Here is a 20,127-nt window from a genome sequence, read left to right as displayed (position 1 = left end):
CGGACTGAGATTGGAGGGATCAGCGCAGACTCGATGACGCAACGGGAGGCGGGGCGTGGCCGTACTCTGATTGGTGACGGGTGAGGTGGGCCCGGCTGCTGCCCGAAATCTTAGGACTTCCGAAAGCAGCGGCGGCGTTTGCTTCACTGCTTGGAAGTGTGAATGCGCGAAGATGCGAAAGGTGGTTTTGATTACCGGCGCGAGCAGGTGAGGCCTCCTTTGGGTTGGCAGAGGTGGCAGCGGATGAGGGGTCTGAGAGAGCAGGGATCTGCGACCTTCCACGAACGGACCCCGGAAGCGCCCGCCCCTGGCTTTGCCTAGGTTTCCCGGAGTCTCTGCAGCAGGTGTGGAGCGTGCCGGCCTCTTGAGGTGCTCAGTAACTGGTACTTGGTATTAAACATGACAGTGAAAAGGAAAACTAGAACATCAGTAAGTGATGAGTGTGGCAGTGATGATCCTGAGGTTATCAAGAGAATAGGGTACTCACGCGGGCTCCGCCCCTTTTCCATCTTTGCCTGCTATTCGTACTGATCGTCAGTGCCCAGCAGTTTGCTCCTGACCACGTGATCATGTCTTATATTATAGGTGTTTTGTCTGTACAATCCTTTTGCCTACAAATTTGAACACCCATGAGCATTAGGACTGTGGAGAAAAAACAATCCCCTTCCATTTAGCTCAGTGCTAGAGAGCTAACACACTCTTCAGAAACCCAGAGAAAGTTAACCTTTTCATATGAAGGCATGGTTGGGGTGCAGAATAACTAGCTCATAATAATTCCAGGGTTGCTCACTTAGTCTCTCAGCCTCTTACCTGTCATTTGCACTTCCATGAAAAATGTGTAGAGGATGAAGCCAATCAAACAATTTTTTCTACTAGTTGCATTTGGCATTTTTAAATGATTAAGATAGAGTACATGTTAAACATTTAAGATTGATCCACTTTCAATTATTCAACCACATGCATATTAACTAAGCCAGCTTGGTAGGTGTCTGCAGTTGGCAACTTTTTAGCATACCCTCTCAAGTGACTTCAACAATTGATTGGTGCTTCTTATGTGGAAGGTACTGAAATAAGTCAGAATTGATTTTGTCTGTTTCTTTTACATATATTGTGATATGTGCAATTGTATATTAAATACCTACTATTCTCATGTGAGGACAAATAACTGTTTTTGATGCTTTGTTGTTGGTGCTAACAGATTACTGATGGTTCCAGGCTCTTTTTGGGTTTTAACTATTAATATATTTTCCTGGAATCAGCTTAAGTAATGAAAGAGAAATTATTACCCAACTTTTCATTGCTATCAGCCAGGCTGATCTGACTGATGTCACCACTCCTATGCGGTTTTACAGTGCTGGTTTTGAAGTTCTTTGTCTCCAAATGCTGTACTCATCCCTGCTTCCCTTTTCTTGGTCCTCATCTAATATTTAGTGTATTCCTACCTTCTACGTAATCACGTTGAGTTCTTTCTTTTTCTATTATTTAATCATAGTTGTCGAGAGGGATTTGTACATCTTGCCATGTTACTGATGCCTCATCTGAAAGATTCATCTGTTCCTTTATCGGAGATTTCTGGTGCTCCTTATGGGGTTTATGATACCAATAGGTGGTAAAGCCCTTGCCCCTGAGGAGCCTAGACAGCAAAGTAAAGATGCACATAGGAAACAGCTAATAAGATGCTCTTTTCAGCCCTTACTGGTGATATATTAAATCATTCTCATGAGTGGCATAATAAGTACAAAATGAAAACCACTGGCAGGATAAAGCCCAGTAATAGCAAAACTAAAGAACAACTCTTGTTTTCAGTCCAGTTATTGTGTCATTGAAGTTTTTCAAAATGAGAAAAACACAAACTAGACTGTGTCTCAAGCAAGTGACTATTGGAGTGGAGGATTCCTCCATTCTTAAATAATTGTTGAGTCTTTTATGTTTTTCTGGGCTTCTCACTGGAGGTCAAGTTGACACAGTTTTCTGAACCAGAGAGAAATGCCTCTACCTGATGCCATCCCAGATAACCCACATCTTGTGTCTGAATTGTCCTCCCAGTGGCATTGGCCTGGCCCTCTGCAAGCGGCTGCTGGCGGAAGATGATGAGCTTCATCTGTGTTTGGCGTGCAGGAATAGGAACAAGGCAGAAGCTGTCCGTGCTTCTCTGCTGGCCTCTCACCCCACTGCTGAGGTCACCATTGTCCAGGTGGACATCAGCAACCTGCAGTCCGTGTTCCGGGCCTCCAAGGAACTTAAGCAAAGGTATATCTCTTGCTGATGGATTTTTTTTTTCTTATGTGATTGTGCAGCATAACACTTAATAAAATGAGAGGAAAGAAAAACCTAAAAAGAAACAGGTGCAGTGTAAGCAGTTATGTTGAGGAAATCTGTATAGGGTGACCCATTGTGTCTCAGTACCACATTTTCTTTCTTTTTTTTAAATTTTTTTAAGAGATGGAGTCTTGCTCTGTCACCCAGGCTGGAGTGCAATGGCGTGATCTTGGCTAACTTCAACCTCCGCCTCCTGGGTTCAAGTGATTCTCCTGCCTTCACCTCCTGAGTAGCTGGGATTACAGGCACGCACCACCACGGTGGCCTGGTTAATTTTTGTATTTTTAGTAGAGATGGGGTTTCACCATGTCGGTCAGGCTGGTCTCGAACTCCTGACCTTGTGATCCGTCCGCCTCGGCCTCCCAAAGTGCTGGGATTACAGGCGTGAGCCATTGTACCCGGCCAGTACCACATTTTTAATCTCAATCATGATCATAATTATTTCATGGAAACTAATTTATGAGTACATCCTGATGTGTGATCAGTTGGTGTTGGGATTACAGGCGTGAGCCATTGTGCCTGGTACCACATTTTCAGTCTCAATCATGATCATAATTATTTCATGGAGACTAATTTATAAGTACATGCTGATGTGTGATCAGTTGCACTGCCTTACGTTAAGGTAACTCTTTTGACATTTGAATTCATTTTTTACATCTTTCCTTCAGATAATGAATTCATTAAGTAGATAAGGCAAGTAGTGACATTTAACAAGTGAAGAAACTGAGACACAGAAATAAGGGTAATGTCCCTAGGAAGGTCATCCAATCTTATATTAGTTGAGTGAGTCCAAGACCCCAGGGCTTCTCCCTGCTTCCTAAGGGGTATTTTTTTCCCTAGGCCAGTAAAGATTTGTTCACACCTTCACAGTAATTGGCATGTAATAGACATTTGATCAACAGTTGGTATGTGAAGGAATAGAGTATAACTTATAGAGTATAACGTATAACTCCCCTGCAAGTGAACACAAAATTGCATGTAGGTGCACAGTGCATTTTTCTGGGCAGAGATGGCTTTTTATTTATTTGTTTGTTTTTAAATTTTAGGAGGAATGTATGATGAAAAGAGGCCAAGAACCCTGCACTAGTCTATGCCGCCCTAGGACTATCTTGAATAATTAATTTTCAAATATTTTAGTATTGAGGCACTTAAGAGACAAATAACTACCTTGTTTCCTTGGACAGTAAAATGAAATGGGTAGAAACAAGGAAGCCCTTCTTAATGAAGACATTTGCTGAAGAAAAATACTTTGTATTTTATGTGAATTGATAATAATTTGCATTTCCCTCTTCCAAATGCACCAGTTACAAAGTGAAAGCTAGTTTTCTTCTTCGCTCTGGCTCTTCTCAGTGTGGCCTTAGTCCTTTGTAAATGTGGTTTCTCTCTCCAGTACTGCTGAGCTCTAGAGTTTTCTGCCACATCTTAAAAAAGAAAAAAGAAAAAAAAAACCTGAGGAGATTTTCTAGGTTCTGTTTTCACATAAATTGTGATATATTCCATATCCCCTACTCCTCCATAACTTAAGAGTCTCCAGGGCTGTGAAACTGTATACTGAATGTCCTTATGGAGATAAAAACTATGAAGTTGAGAGAAGTTACGACTTTTAAATCATGTTTACAGGCATTCTTTTCCCAAACTTTCTTAGCCAGCTGGCTTCTTACCTGATTTGTTTAGATTTTGTTATATTCTCTTATTTGGAAGAAAAGAACCTTCATTTCCCAGTTAATAATAGCCCATTCCGATGCAGTTTACTTTTGAGACCTAAAGTTTTAACGTTTATAGTACTGACTATTCCCGAATGCCTTCAAAGGTTCAAGATATTCGGTACTTTATCACAAGTTTAGTAATTTAGTATTTTGTAAGATATTTAGCAACTTAGCACAGATTCAAGGCAGTGAGGCTGTGGTAGCAGTGAGTTGTCCCAGGTACCTGTCATCAGCATTGTAGTGAAGTTTTGAGGTATTTTTTTTAGTTCGCAAAACAGCCTTTTTTTTTTTTTTTTTTTTTGAGATGGTTGGTGTTATTCAAGTTTAGGAAATGATGGTTATAATGATATTCACAAATATGGAATATATGAAAGTGTCCAGATAGATTCTTGCTTATGTCAAGAAACTGCACTCAGTGGCTCAAATGGATCTCTTCAGTTCTAAGCTTGAAGTCAACTAGAGCTAAAGAGAGCTTGAGATTCCTTCTAAAGGCTCAAGTAGCACCATCCCTGACACCTGGTCTTTCTATCTGTAGCATTGTCTTCTATTAGATATGTGCAGATGAAAACTAGTAAGAAACAGTGATTCTGTTTTATCCATATTAGAGCAATGTGTCAATTATTTTATTGATGAGTGGTATGCCATTTTACTGAAGCCAGAGCTTAATTTGGTGTCTTTACTAAACATTTCCTCTCTGTTCCTAGCCAAATATGTTAATATTCTTAGATAAAAGTTGGCAAATACGGTAATAGAACAAGCAACAATGGATGAACTCACACTATCTTTGTGGCACTTATGTGATGAACTGATGGTAACAATATCAGCATTTTAAATGGTCAGTTTAATAATTTGAGTCATTTGTCAATTATTTATAGGATGATGAAGAAATATTTGTATGTGATCTGTATTGAAGACCATGTATGTAGTTCAGGGTCCTAACTTTAGAAGCTGTGGCTCTTAATGTCTTGGGTTAGTCAGAGACAGTTTGGTACATAGAACTCTAGGAGATATTCTGAATATTTATGGTGTCTGTGAGTATCATGAGAGCAGGCTTTACCTGCCTTGAACCTAGTTCAAAACCAGTACATCTAGATGAAGGCTTACATACGTTTAAAACTGAAAATGCTTTTTCAACTCATCATTTCATATCCCTTCCATGACAAGTATTCAGGAGGGAGCCCGGCAAGAATATCTTACCCTGATTCATCTTTTACAATCTCATTGTATTCTTATGAACTTTCATTATTTTATGATACATAGGACTTGTCCATGAACACTGAAAGGTTTCCACATGGATCTTCTGTTTTATTATATATTTTGGCATTCAGATTTCAACATTAATAGATCAAGTCAGGTGAATATCAATATTATATAAATTTTACTTATCAACCAGAGGAGATGTGGATTTTTTTTTTTTTAAAAGCAAGAGACTTTGTAAGATGAGGAGAGTGGAGTGGGTTTAACAGATAGAGGGTTGCTGCAGTTCCTTATTGAGAGAACAGAGCTGGAAGGAATTATTGATCAGAGGTTTTACTTAAAGTCCACAGATTCTGTTTGAAGCCACTACCAAAGAAAGAATTCTCAGATGTTTACTGTGGCTAAAGAAAAACTGTTGAGAAAGAAATGCTGTAACTTTAATGTACTGTAAATTCTTCTCAGCTTGCTGTGGCTAATTTATTAATTTAAAAAGTATTTTTTGTCTTTCTTAGGCCTCCTTGATTCTAGTCACTCTAGAGATAGAATACACAATCTTGACCTGATGCTTTTACTTGCAACTCACAATCTCGTTTGGTTGTTTACTTGCAGGTTTCAGAGATTAGACTGTATATATCTAAATGCTGGGATCATGCCTAATCCACAGCTAAATATCAAAGCACTTTTCTTTGGCCTCTTTTCAAGGTAATTTCCATTTTCTGGATGAACTGATTGGAAGGAATGTGTTCATTTTTCTGCCTAGTTTTGCTGGTGTGTTAAGTTGGGGGGATGAAAGGTAAGGGGTCGTTGAAAAGGTTGAAGACAGAAAAAGGAGATGATGCAACCATATCATGAAAGAAAAGCAATCCTCTTTTGTGGGGAGCGCTGAAAGTTCTGTTTTGTATGGTGTTCTAAGTCCCAGTACATTCTAAATGGTTGAATGGTTTAGAAGGTCATTTTTTGGTCTGCCGGGATATGCCTATTAGCAAGAACATTTTGAAATTAGGCAGAGTTCTCAGAGAGACTCCAACTTCCAGGAAAGCTACTTTGAACTATTTCCCAGTTGTATGTCAGGTGCTGTGACCAGTAGGTTGGGGAAATGCAGAGAACTAATGTCTTCCTGGGAAATTCTCATTACACATTAGTGTAGTGGCTTTCAAAAATTTCAAAAATGTTGAAACACAACCGGGAGAATTCTTATTTATAGGAATAAATCTTACTTTGTGACCCAGTACACTTACTCATAAATAGGCATTCTTACTATGTGCTACTTACTATACCAGTACTTTTGCTTTACTTCTTTTTCATTAAAAGACAGACAGACACTCTCTCTCTCTCTCTCTCTCTCTCTCTCTCTCTCTCTCTCTCTCTCTCTCTCTCTCTTCTCTCTCTTTCTCTCTCTCTCTCTGTCTGTCTCCATGTTGGCCTTGACCTACTGAATTGACCTCACAGCAGAACACTATATTAATATGTTTGAAGAATTCCCAGTTAAAAAAACAACCTGTTTAACTTTGTTTTTGGCAATTAAACATACTTTATACACAGGAAGACTTTTTTCCCTTTGGCATAGCTTATTATTCATTTAGAACAGTTTACCTGTAACTTGACTGGGGAAGAGGTAAAGAGTTTTAGCAGCAGATTTTTGAGAGACTCAAGTTCCTATTGGTAGTGTGAGCTATACGTGTGTAAGTACTTCTGTGAATTAGTCGGGGGAAGGAGGGACTTTGGCATTTCATTTAATGCAATAATCCAGTCTGAGAAACAGCTATTTTTATTCCTGTCATTACAGAATCAAGGGATGTATAGTTTATGGGTGGGGGGGGGGGAGGCGGGGGATGGGTTGGGAAGTGTTTTCAGCATTTCCAGTTAAAGAAGCTTTAAAAAGTCATGCAATTATCTTCTGCTATTTCAGAAAAGTGATTCATATGTTCTCCACAGCTGAAGGCCTGCTGACCCAGGGTGATAAGATCACTGCTGATGGACTTCAGGAGGTGTTTGAGACCAATGTCTTTGGCCATTTTATCCTGGTAAAAAAGCTGTGGGCTTAATAAGCTAATATTTGGTGTGATCGTTTCTGTAAAGCTCTGGGCATGGGGCATTGCTATAGTTGAGCAACCAGTTAACTGACTTAATCTCATGTTTGAGTTTTCTTGATTGCATTTGGCTTGTTTATTGTAAGCATGGAATACTTCTGGAAGCTTTCCTAGTAGATTTTTCTTCAATAAGTGTACTAATAGTTTTTGATTTACAGAATTACTGCAGAGATAATATAGAGAGTTTCTGTATGCCTTACACCCAGATTCCCCTATTAACATTTTGCATTGGTATGATGCATTTGTCAAAATAGATGAATCAATTTTACTACATTATTATTAACTAAAGTACACACTTATGCCGGTTTCGTTTTTGCCTAATGTCTTTTTTCAGTTCTAGGATCCCATTACATTTAGCAGTCATGTCTCCTTAGGCTCTTCTTGGTTGTGACAGCTTCTCAGACTTTCCTTGTTTTTGGTGACATTGACTGTTTTGAGGAGTACTGCTTAGTGTTTTGTAGACTGTCAGTTGGGATTTGTCTGATGTTTTTCTCATGGTGAGACTGAAGAATGTGGTTTTTGGGAGGAATGTCACAGAGGTAAAGTGACATTCTCATGACATCATATCAAGGGTATATTCTATCAGTATGACTTCTCAGTGTTGATATTAACCTTGATCTCCTGGCTTGAAGTAATGTTTGTCAGGTTTCTCCATTGTTAAGTTACTTTTTCTTTCTCCCCTTTCATACTCTACTTTTTGAGAGAAAGTTGGGCCGGGCACGGTTGCTTATGCCTGTAATCCCAGCACTTTGGGAGGCCAAGGCGGGCGAATTACCTGAGGCCGAGAGTTGGAGATCAGCCTGACCAACATGGAGAAACCCCATTTCTATCAAAAAACAAAATTAGCTGGGCATGGTGGCACATGCATGTAATCCCAGCTGCTCGGGAGGCTGAGGCAGAAGAATTGCTTGAACCCAGGAGGCGGAGGTTGCGGTGAGCCGAGATCATGCCACTGCACTCCAGCCTGGGCAACAAGAGTGAAACTCCGTCTCAAAAAAGAGAAAAAGAAAGAAAGTTACTATGTGCAGCCAATGCATACTGGCTAATGCTTTACCTCCTTAAGAGAGTGGGTTATCTACAGAAATTGTTTGGATTTTTTCCTGCAAGGGAGATTTGTCTGTTCTCTTTTATTTATGTCTTTATTCAGTCATTTATTTTTTCCACATGGACGCATGAATATGTATTTCCTGCTTTGAAATTATAAATACTATTTTATTTTCTTGCTCAAATGTTTTCAGTTTTAGCCACTGGGAGCTCTTTCAGTTGGCTCCTGTATCTCTTTGGCACACCCCCATCATTGTGGTTTTCTGTTTTTGTTTTAGCTTTCATTTTGAGCAGTTTCTTACTATCTGGCACCACAAGATGCTTCAGAATCATCTTATGTGTTTCCTTGTTCAGTCCTAGAATCAGATACTTTTCTAAAGACATATGTTTTCTTTTATCAGAGAATGGTTATTAGAAACCAAGATCTGGGTGCTTATTGCTACTGAGAGATCAGTGTCTTCTAAACCCTCTGTGCTAATAGACTACAGAGATATGTGTGTGCATACTAGCGTACTAACTCCTGTATGTATGCATATCTATAAATATTTTTCTATGTAACTAATTCATGTCTCTTTTAGATAACTAGTTAATACTGATGTCTCTGACCCTAATCTCTTACCATATAGATCATTCTAGCTTCCTCCCCATGCTTATTTGTGATGTCTCACTTCAACAGTGACAAACCTGACTCCCACCATCCTCCCTCCTAATTGTTCAATTTCAGTATAGATGTACAGTGGTTTCAAAATTGTTATCTGTATTCTGCCAGTATATTTTAATACTTTTTTGTTCTTTTTTTTTTTCTTTCACCCAGATTCGGGAACTGGAGCCTCTCCTTTGTCACAGTGACAGTCCATCTCAGCTCATCTGGACATCGTCTCGCAATGCAAGGAAATCTAATTTCAGCCTCGAGGACTTCCAGCACAGCAAAGGCAAGGAGCCCTACAGTTCTTCCAAATATGCCACTGACCTTCTGAGTGTGGCTTTGAACAGGAACTTCAACCAGCAGGTAAGGCCCATCTCAGTGATATGGAAATGGCAGGGCAGGTTCTCTTAATTACCTACTATTGATTTCCTAGTAAGGTAGCTGGCTTTCCACTAACTCTTGTAGTTTAGATTGATAGTTGGTGTATACGAAAATGTTAGGGCAGAGATAATTAGCTCCTGACATTTTAGTTACAGGTAGTTCATTCATCATTCTGTGGTTCTTCAGGAATTCTAACTTATGTTAACAGAGTGACACTACTAAAAGTGATAATAACTACTGTTTTGGTACTTGCTGTGTTTCAGGTTCTGTATTCATCTGTGTGTGTTATTAAATACCTGCCTCATTATATGGAGGTGGGTTTAAGTATAACCATTTTCAGATGAGGACTCTAAATCTCGGAGAACTTAAGTCATTTACCCGATGGTCACACAACTTGTAAATGGTAGAGCTCAAAATTGAGCCCGAGGCTGGCTGACTTTATGGCTTGGACTTTTCCCCCTGCACCATGCTGCCTCCTAGTGGTTGTCATAGCAGATGTTTATAGGACAGTGAAGTAGTTATAAAACCTTCTGGATAGTGGTGGTTTTAGGTAAGACTCCCAGAACTCTGTCTCTATGAGGATCTCAGTTTATAGGATGTTTTACAGGGGATGGTGACCCTTGTTGGTCATACTGAGTCCTTGTGGCCACTATGGTCTGCAGTTTACTGCTTCTTTTATCTCTCTGTTGCCCAGGTCTAAATTCTTACCTGAAAATCTCCAGTCTTCCCCTTGGACATTTTCTTTTGTTTGCTTTGATTAACACTGTTGTATGAGTATGGGGCTATGGAGAAGTTTAATTTCACTAACATTTATAAAAGACTTATCATGTTTAGGGCACTGGGCCAGGTTTAGGGTTGAGGAGAAAAGTGAAATAAAAAGATGATCAAGAATTATGTTTTCCCTCAAGGGAGCTTCTTGGATCATGAATTAGACATAGAAATATAAGCCTTATGTGATAGTCTAGACCTGGCTTATTCTGGAATGGCTACCTTTATCAGGTGGTATTTTGTGATCTGGCTCTTAGAATCATGCCCCCCCTTTTTTTGAGACAGAGTCTCGTTCTGTTGCCTAGGCTGGAGTGCAGTGGCACAATCTCAGCTCACTGCAACCTCCATCTTCTGAGTTCAAGTGATTCTCATGCCTCAGCTTCCCGAGTAGCTAGGATTACAGGCATGTGCCACCACACCCACGTTTTGTATTTTTAGTAGAAACAGGGTTTTACTGTTTTGGCCAGGCTGGTCTCGAACTCCTGATCTCAGGTATCTGCCTGCCTCAGTCTCTCAAAGTGCTGGGATTACAGCGCCTGCACCCAGCCTGAATCATGCCTCTTATAAAGTTGAAGCTAAGAGCATACTTTCTAGGACTGAATTTGAATCCTGACTCTTTGTAACCCTAGGCATATTATTTAATCTCCCTATGCCTCAGTTTCCTCATCTGAAAAATAGGGATAGTAATAGTGCCTGCCTCACAGATTTATTGGGAAGATGGACTGAGGGGATCTGGATGAAGCACTCACAGCAGTGCTTTGTATTCAGAATGTGAGTTTGTGTGTGCATGTGTCTGTACAAATACATACATGTGGATATGCATGAGCGTGTATATGTATTTGTGTGCCTACCCATGTGTAGGGGCTTCATATGTACGTGTACGGGTTTTGTGGGTGTGTGCACATGTGTTTGTGCATGTATTTTTTGGGTGTGTGCACATGTGTAGGTGTTGGTGCATGTGGTCTGCAGATGCCTGTACGTGTTCTTGTATAGGCTGTTAATATTGCAGGTTGGACTCAGCATGTTGGCCCCATTGTGCACCTCCTTCCGAAGTTTCTTGAGACGTTTAAAAACTTGTCACAACTGCTTCCTGGTACTCTGAGAACTCCCTTTTAGAGGAATTAGCTTTTCCTTTCATAGAAAGGTCTGGGATTCTATTTAAGTCTCAGTTATCAAGTAAGGTTTGGGATTCTATCTTTTATGAAAGAGGGAGATTTAGCTATTGCTTGTAAAATCTGTTGAGATTGGTTCTCAGCCAATGACTTTTTTCTCCCTGGCCTTTATGAGGAAAGAAGCAGCTGAGAAAGAATGACATTACAGTATTCCTTTTGAAGCCCTGTGTTACTGGAAATGTTGTCAGGTTCTATATAGATTGCCTGATAGACTTGAATCATCCATGCATCCTCCCCGACTCAAGCCATATAGAAATACTCAGGATCATCACAATTTAATCCCTATAATTAAACAAATGGAAGGATACAGTCTTGGTTAAGATTGTCTTCTTCTTTCTTTCTTTTTTTATCCCTCAACATCAGAAAATTATATATGTTGGAAACCCTGGATTTTAGTTTGAAGATTTCTTCATTTAGGACAGAATAGTCCACAAGTGTTCCTAGGTAGTTCCTAGAATAAGAACTTTTCCTTAGCTCTTTTGGGGGCAGAGTACATTATTTTCTTAGGAAAAACTTTTGGACTATCATGAGGATAAGTCTTAGCTCTTGACTTTTTTCTAGAGGATTGTTGGTAAATCAAGGGGATTCTCAGGTTCTGTCTGTAACAGACAGTTCAATGAACAGATAGCACCCTAAGCAACAGAACCTGGAGGCTTTTCCTCCTTTATTTGGTGCTGCAGAGTCTTGGCATTGCCTGACATGGATCAACCATCCCTGAGAGTCCCCTTGATTTCCCAGCAATCCTCTAGAAAAAAGTCACGAGCTAAGACTTATCCTCATGATAGTCCCAGGGCTCCAGGGCTTAACTATAGATCACTTAGGACCCTTTAGATTAAATAAGCTCTGTGTTAATTGGGGCTCTCTTTATAGGGTGGAACTTTCTAAAATGAGTTCTAGGCTAAGGACCTGATTTAGAGATCTTCAGTTGGAGAAAGTGACAGCACATACAGCCTGATGCCGGGAGCGCCCACCTCAAGCTAGACGTATGGGTCTTATGTACCTGCAGGGAAACAGACACATACTTTAGGTTTAACTGTCTATTTATTAGGCCAGAAACTTCTTGAAGGCAAGGACTGTACTCCGTACATCTTTTAATCGTAAATGCTCATGATTATTGAAAAGTTGATCTTCAGTTAAGCCAATAATAGGGAAAACTCAGATAACCAGGCCCTGCTTTTCTCCCCCAGCTTTAAGATTGGTTATTTTTTATACTGCAAGGTTCATGAGAATAGAGACTTTGTCTTACTAATTTTTACATCCTGGGTGCCTCTCACAGTGGGTTCTCTTAATACATGATTCTTCAACATAAATGTTTTACCCACCTTCAGAGACAACTCAAAACGTAAATTCTTTATTACCTGACTTCTGGCTCATGTACATACCTCTTTTATTAACTAGCATGTAGCTGGACTGAGTCAATATACATTAAGTTAAAGTCTTATTGCTACCCCTGTCTGTTCCTAGGGTCTGTATTCCAATGTGGTGTGTCCAGGTACAGCACTGACCAATTTGACATATGGAATTCTGCCTCCCTTTATATGGACACTGTTGATGCCGGCAATATTGCTAGTAAGTGATGAATACTTCTTTTCTTAGCTCATAAAATCTCTTTTTGGGACCTGGAAGATGTGTTTAAGGGTTGGGAAATGATTTAAGGAATGAACCTGAATGCCATTTAACTTGAGGTTTTGAACTTACTAAATGTGAAACCTCTGCTTAATATTTCTAAGTATTACTGCCACACCACCATTTGAGTGTCCACTTCTCTTTAAAGGAATGTTTCATTGCTCATGCACCACAGATCCCAAGAGTTCTGTAATCATATAATTTCAGAAAACCCATGTTAAACATGGTTAAACTGGACTTCTCTAAGTTTTCAAAGTGGTCATGCGCATTAAAAGTTCCCAAAAAGGGGATAATTGTACATTATGTAACTATAGAACCATATTTTTGTTTCGTGATTTGAACATCTTGCAGGACCATCGTTTCTCTGGCACACATTGAAAAATGCTATTTTTAGGAAATGATTCTCCCTTTAGGGCTCAGGAAGAAATATCTCTCCTTTAGGGCAGGCATAAAGAAAAGATCAGAAGTAAATAGACCTTCGTGTTAAAAGTGGTTGATTTGGAGTCTGGAGATTAAGTGATGTTTCTTTTTTGACCTCTATTTTTTGTTACTTAAAAAATGTTCTATAATCAGAAAGGCAAGTTTTCTTTTTTAATATTTAAATGAATAATTATTTTGTGACTGTATTCTAAACTACCACAAAAATAACTGTTGTTTTCTTTTCTGCAGCTTCGCTTTTTTGCAAATGCATTCACTTTGACACCATACAATGGAACAGAAGCGCTGGTATGTTACTGAAGTTTTTATAACTTCTATGATGGCTTAGCAGACGTGAATTACAGGTTCACTTGTGGTAGAAATAATTTCGACAGAAGAGATAATAAGAGAATAAGCTCTGTGAATAATCGAGGTCCTGTTTGGAGCTAAAGCGGACTATAAGGCTAAGCGCAGAACATTAGGAGTGAAGTTTGCAAGTTTGACATTTACCATGGCACTGGGCACCATGACTATAGGGAAAACACTTCTTTAGAGGCAGGATACACCAGCAGCTGGAGGAGAGACAGAGCAGTGGAAAGCTGGAGGGGCAGGCAAAGCAGGACGATGACTGCACAATCAGTCCGTGATTTCCCACGGAGAAAGAGCATCTTGTGGGTCAAGAGCCAAGATAACAAAGTTCAACACCATTCCCCTCTATGAAGATTTTCTTCCCTTTCTTAGAGGATCAAGTTGTTATTTTATTAGGAAGCCAGTCGAGTTCCTTAAATCACACATGGCAAATGGGTTGCGTGTGTTTCCTCATCAATGGCAGACATTACTAATGGGCTATAATACTCCTTTTTGTTGTACACAAGTGGTGTCTCTGAATATTCTTCAACCCAGAGCTCCAGAGGCAGCCTCTACTAATGGATCAGAATTGTCCTACATTAAAAACCCATTGTATCTGAGTCAGTTCTTTATGTTTGTCTCCCTCATTCCATTGAGCTCCTTCAGGAATTTTGCTATTCACTTTGGAAACCTAAGGACCTAGCACTGTAGTACTTAGTAGATTATTAAATCTTGACTTAATTGAAATTAGCTAAGGAAAACATAAATGGAATTGGCTTTGATGCTCTTGTTTTGGTAAATGTTACAGAAATAAATGTGTTTATTGTAGGAACACAAATTGATTATAGAAGCAAGTGCTTTTAAACTATATTTTAATTAGTTCTCAATACATTTGCTAAACCGTTCACTGATGATATTTGAGAGGCTGTTTATAATTTGTCTGGGGAGCTCTATAAAGTGCTGATTGTGAATCTCCACCAGCCTTACTCACCTTGGGCAGAAGAAACAAATCATTGACACATCCTTCCTTTCCAGGTATGGCTTTTCCACCAAAAGCCCGAATCTCTCAATCCTCTGATCAAATATCTCAGTGCCACCACTGGCTTTGGAAGAAATTACATTATGACCCAGAAGGTAAATGTGCTTACATTGTTGCACTGATGTTTGCTGCTGGGTTGATGAATTAAGCCCGTGTTCCTGACCAGCCCCTCAGCCCCCCAGCTTCCCTTCTCTGAGTACTCACTGTTCACCAGTATCACACTGGCCTGATTTTATTTCATCCTGCTCTCTCCTGTTTCTTGCACATCTTGTTCTCCTGACCTAAGCTGCTCTCAGCCTCTTGATGATTAATTTCTGCTCATCCTTCAGATCAGCTTATCCCATAGCCTTTAGTGACGCTGTAGACCAGGCCTGGGTGCCTCTGTGGTAGGCTTTCTTGACATCCTGTACCTGTTGCAGATCATGCTTGTTCACCTTTGGGTTCCTCTGTCAGAATGTAAGCTCTGTGAGGAGGAGGGTCATACCCCATTTCCTAGCGGACTGCCTTACACATGGTAGACGCTCAGTAAATACGTTGCAAGTTGGATGAAATAGGAAGTGTTTTTCTGTGTGAACTTAACTTCCCTTTGAGTATTCAATTCTGCTTGTGACAATTATCAGCTTTAATAGATTGGTGTTTTGAAGAGGAGCAGGATAATGTGCAGAAAAAAAATCAAATCAGTACTGTGTTTTTTAGACTTGGTGTAATCTAAAATGAAATCAAACATAGAGTTACATACTGGGGAATGAGAACATTTATTTTAAACTGAGAGAAGTACTTTGTTATACTTTTGTCATGACTAAGGTTTATTTCAGCCTTCGATTTTCCACGATCCAGCCTGTTGTGAGGAGGTATTAGCTTAAGATAAAATAAGATTGAGGTGACTGTTAGGTAAGTCAAGTAACTGGCATCGATCTTGGCGTCTGTTAGTAGCATGAGCTGAAAGGGGAGCCATGCACTTGGCTTCCTGTGCTATCTGTTCACTAAAAGTGAACCTTCCAGGTTTTTCAAAATACATTCTGTGGGATACTAGTTTCTTGAGAAGATTTGCAAGAACCAGTTCCTGTAGCAAGTAAAATTGAACCATGCTTCATATTACATTCCCCTCTTTCAGAGACTTGTACAGCATACGTCAGCAAAGTAAAGGCTGTGAGAAGTTGAAACAGTTAAGAAATGTGTGTGAAATATTTAATCCCGCTGTTTTCAGTTCCTCACCATGAATTTTTTTTAAACCAAATTTTACATAACCTGTAACATCCCTTTGGGGAATTCTATTATAAACTAATAACTTACTTTAGGCTAGCAGAGTGTATTTGAACTTACTGTCTGTTAACTTAGAGGGAATGTTTTGTTTATCAAGGGAAAAAATGTTTAATTCTACAAACTGACATACTCATTAGCATTTTATGGAAATGCACTGAAGAAAGTATTTTAACCTTTGATTATTTGGGTAAGTCAGCTTTCTCTTCTCTTAAAAGATGGAGTTGAACTAGAAGAGTTCTGTAATGCTTCTTCCAGTTCCATTATAGAAAAACTAACATGATTGAAAATAAATGTTATTTTCAAAATGTTCAAAAGTTTATTTAATTTTTAGCCTTTCAGTTTTGTGAACAAAGAGGCTGTTCCTGAAGTTTAGGCTCTGTGTTGGCTTGAAAAAAGGATATCGCTATTTTAAAAGAGCTGAAAGTTTGCCTTTACATACTGTCGAGATTTCCTGCATGAAACACAGGAATGTAAAATAATTATGGATTGAACCAGATAGAATTTTAAATTTCTTGCATGTAAAAGCATTTAGGAGAGAGGCAGTCTCAGGCTGCCATGGCAGCTCCACAAATTGTCAGGAACCCAAGTTCCTTGCAGTCACCACCTGGCCATTAGGGCGTGGCCCTCAGGCCTGCGGCTGGAGAGTGGTATGGAAGAAGGGAAGAAAAAAGGGATGCTTTATTTCTCTTGAAGAGACTCCAGGTATTATTTACATCTCACTGGCCAGAACATAGTCTCATGGCTCTGGCACCCATTGTTTCAACAGGGGCTGAAGTATCATCTTTTATCTAGAGGGCCGTGAGTCCAGCTCAAACCAGGGCTTTTTTACTAAGCCAGATGGATATTAGGAAGTGAGTAGCCATTAGAAATTCACGAAACTCTTGATTTTTCTGTTTTGTCCTTTGATATCACAGTTGGTTGGTGTCTTCTGTTTCCTGGGCCTATAGAAGTTGGGGGAGATAGCAAAACTCGGATCTTTCAGTCTTGCTGTTTAAGGGAAGCATCAGTGGGTTTGGTGAGTGTTGGAACTGAGACTGACATTTAGTATGTCTTCAGGCTCTCAGTTTCCTGACAGTCCCCACGTGTCTGCCACCATGGCCCTTTCCTGCTGCCTCCTTTCTTTTTGTTTCATATATTGAATGACTTTCTTTTATACAAATACTATTCATCTTAATTTTCCTTTCTAGACATCTTTATTTTTGCTTCTTTTCCAGATGGACCTAGATGAAGACACTGCTGAAAAATTTTATCAAAAGTTACTGGAACTGGAAAAGCACATTAGGGTCACTATTCAAAAGACAGATAATCAGGCTGGGCACAGTGGCTCATGCCTGTAATTTCCAGCACTTTGAGAGGCCAAGGCGGAAGGATCACTTGAGACTAGGAGTTCGAGACCAGCCTGAGAAACATAGTGAGACCCTGTCTCTACAAAAAGAAATAAAAAATTAGCTGGGTGTGGTGGCATGCATCTGTAGTCCCAACTACTCAGGAGGATGAGGTGGGAGGATCTCTTGAGGCTGGGAGGCGGAGGTTGCAGTGAACTGAGATTGTGCCGTTGCACTCCAGCCTGGGTGACAGCGAGACCCTGTCTCAAAAAATATGTATATTTAATATATATATATAAAACACCAGAACTGACAATGATACTCTGGAACATTGCATACCTTCTTGTACATTCTGGGGCATGTGGATTTCTATCATGTTGGATAATATGCATTTGTAATAAACTATGAACTATGACTGTCTATTTTCCTTCCTTTTGGAATTATCTCCGAGAATGTGTATGTGTGCATGCTTGTATGCATATGAGAAAAAGATTGGGCCGGGCACAGTGGCTCAAGCCTGTAATCCCAGCACTTTGGGAGGCTGAGGTGGGCAGATCACGAGGTTAGAAGTTTGAGACCAGCCTGGCCAACATGGCAAAAACCCATCTCTACTAAAAATACAAAAATTAGCCGTGTGTGGTGGCATGCACCTGTAATCTTAGCTTGGGAGACTGAGACAGGAGAATCGCTTGAACTCAGGAAGCAGAGGTTGCAGTGGGCCAGGATCACGGCACTGCACTCCAGCCTGGGTGACAGAGCAAGACTCCATCTCTAAAATTAAAAATTGATAAAGTAAAAATATTAGTTATTCTCTAGAATGGTATCACATCAAAATTATTAGAGTTCTTTTCTGAAAGATTTTATGTAAAAATAAAATCAAGTCATCCAACAGAATATCTGTTTATATTATTCTGTCAACTGGAGCCTAAGCTGTGCTCCATGGGACAAGAGGTGGACTTGAATAATTGTGACACAGGCACACACTGCTCCTTTCTTTGGCCTGCCCCCAGCAAAAGGAAGTACTGCCAACTATTTGAGTGGCAATCGGAACTTTGTTGCTTTACGAGCAATGTTTTTAGCTCTTTTGCACTATTTCTTCCTCCATATGCTGCTTCTGACAATCTTAAAATTGTTAGAATCCAAACAGTCCTTATGTGGTGTCCATGTGGTTAATAACAAAAACGAAATAGATACATTTTTGGGTGACTTGAATTATTTTTGGTTTAAAAAATATCTTTTATTGATTCTGAAGGAGTTCATGCTAATATTGGGCCTGATCCTTAACACTATTTGCAAATTTGTTTATTAGTGACCAACCCATTTTCATGATCATATCTTAATAGTTGTAAACTTGCAACGAGAAACTCGCATTAAGTTTCGATAAAATTTTCTAATTGGGTAACTGCTGGCGTAAGGTACACTATAGTAGTAGAGGAAAGTGGTGAAGATTTAGTTTACATGTATCAGATAATTATGCAAACTTTTTCTTTATAAATTTTCAAAGAACCACACCCCAGGCCTCACTTGATATGAAAAAAAATGATAAAATGCCATATACTTTTACTGTAAATATAACCAATGTAACGCCTGAAATCTAAAGTCAGTAAAATTTTGAATGAGTTAACAAAAGTAAAAAACGATATATAATTTCTTCACAGTTTATGAAGTTTTTGATTAGTTTCTCTAATTCTGTTGTTAAAGGTTTTCTATAAACATTCTATAAGTGAAAATGAGAGCTGCACGCCACTGTGTCCACTGTCTTTGGGAGAGAAGGGTGAAGCTGACCTGAAATCGAGCTGTTTTTCACTCTTCCATTCACTCACATTGTAAATTTGGAAGAAGCACATTATGTGTTGTGAATCTCAGGTTCCTCATATGTAAAGTGGAGTGGTTATCTTTTTGCTGCTTCTACTCATGGGTATGGAGTGAACATTTAATGCAATAATATATGTGAATGAATAAAGAGCTTTTTAACACATTGTAATAATTTTTATTAGAGATTGATAAGCCAGAATGTCATGGTTCAAACACTATAATGTAAGGCACTAAGTGATGACTTCCTATCTGATAGAGTTGGTTCAGTTTTCCAAGTTTGACCCGGTAGGCAGCATCTGATCAAGTGGCAGGGCATGGTGGGAGGAGTATGGGCTTTAGGGCTGGGCAGACCTTGGATCAGATTTGGATTTAGCCAGTTAACTATCTGTATGGAGTTCGAGACCAGCTGTATAACTTTGGGCAAGTTACTTCAATTTATACCTCAGTTTGATTACATAAAATATTGATGCCAGTGCCTACCTTGCAGAATTGTGATAATATTCTAGTAGGTGCACAGCCAATGCAAATTAAGTACCCAAAAGGAAACTTTAAACATGAACCAATCTTGATTTCACGTCATTGATGATGTGTCCCTAGGTTGGTTCTGTATGTATTTTCTGAGCCATTTTATCCAATTTCCTCAAAACAGGGAGCACTCCCTTCCCACACTCCCAAATGGTGTACCTGTACAATTGGTTCCTTTCATTAAACAATCCCAGATTTAACTCTTTTTGTATCTGACTGGAGTAGTAGGTTAAAGATTCAACTGCTAGGAAGTTGGATTTCAGCAGATGCCTGATTTCTGCCTTGATCTGGTGCATTTATTTTGATTTCCAATGGGTTTAGTATAATTCATTCGTTCCATAGATGAGCACTGACCACATGCCAGGCACTGTTGGGTTTTGAGGATATAGAAGTTAACATGTGAATGATAGAGTGAGACATCTCAAATGCATCTAATAAGCATTCTA

The 20,127-nt window shown here is 39.4% G+C and overlaps 1 protein-coding gene across 3 annotated transcripts; it reads left to right on the top strand.

The window, feature by feature from the left end:
• Positions 1–68: 68 nt before the first annotated feature.
• HSD17B7 (hydroxysteroid 17-beta dehydrogenase 7) lies at positions 69–17,756 on the top strand. Of its 3 annotated transcripts, XM_045398501.3 has the most exons (10): positions 69–207; positions 2,047–2,250; positions 5,832–5,924; positions 7,132–7,246; positions 9,171–9,365; positions 12,788–12,892; positions 13,619–13,675; positions 14,750–14,848; positions 16,931–17,031; positions 17,231–17,462. In XM_045398501.3, exons 1-9 carry the CDS (start codon positions 173–175, stop codon positions 16,961–16,963), a joined length of 936 nt encoding a protein of 311 aa, XP_045254436.2. In that variant the 5' UTR covers positions 69–172; the 3' UTR covers positions 16,964–17,031; positions 17,231–17,462. The 3 variants fall into 3 exon arrangements, with proteins under 3 accessions (XP_045254436.2, XP_045254446.2, XP_045254430.2); XM_045398511.3 differs by lacking the exon at positions 16,931–17,031 and having other exon boundaries at positions 7,158–7,246; positions 17,231–17,756; XM_045398495.2 differs by lacking the exon at positions 16,931–17,031 and having other exon boundaries at positions 17,231–17,756.
• The last annotated feature ends 2,371 nt before the right edge of the window (positions 17,757–20,127 follow it).

The sequence above is a fragment of the Macaca fascicularis genome, chromosome 1 (genome assembly GCF_037993035.2).
Source record: "Macaca fascicularis isolate 582-1 chromosome 1, T2T-MFA8v1.1".
Taxonomy (NCBI): Eukaryota; Metazoa; Chordata; class Mammalia; order Primates; family Cercopithecidae; genus Macaca; species Macaca fascicularis.
The sequence above is the reverse complement of the archived record's forward strand: the minus strand, read 5'-3'. Positions and strand labels throughout refer to the sequence as shown.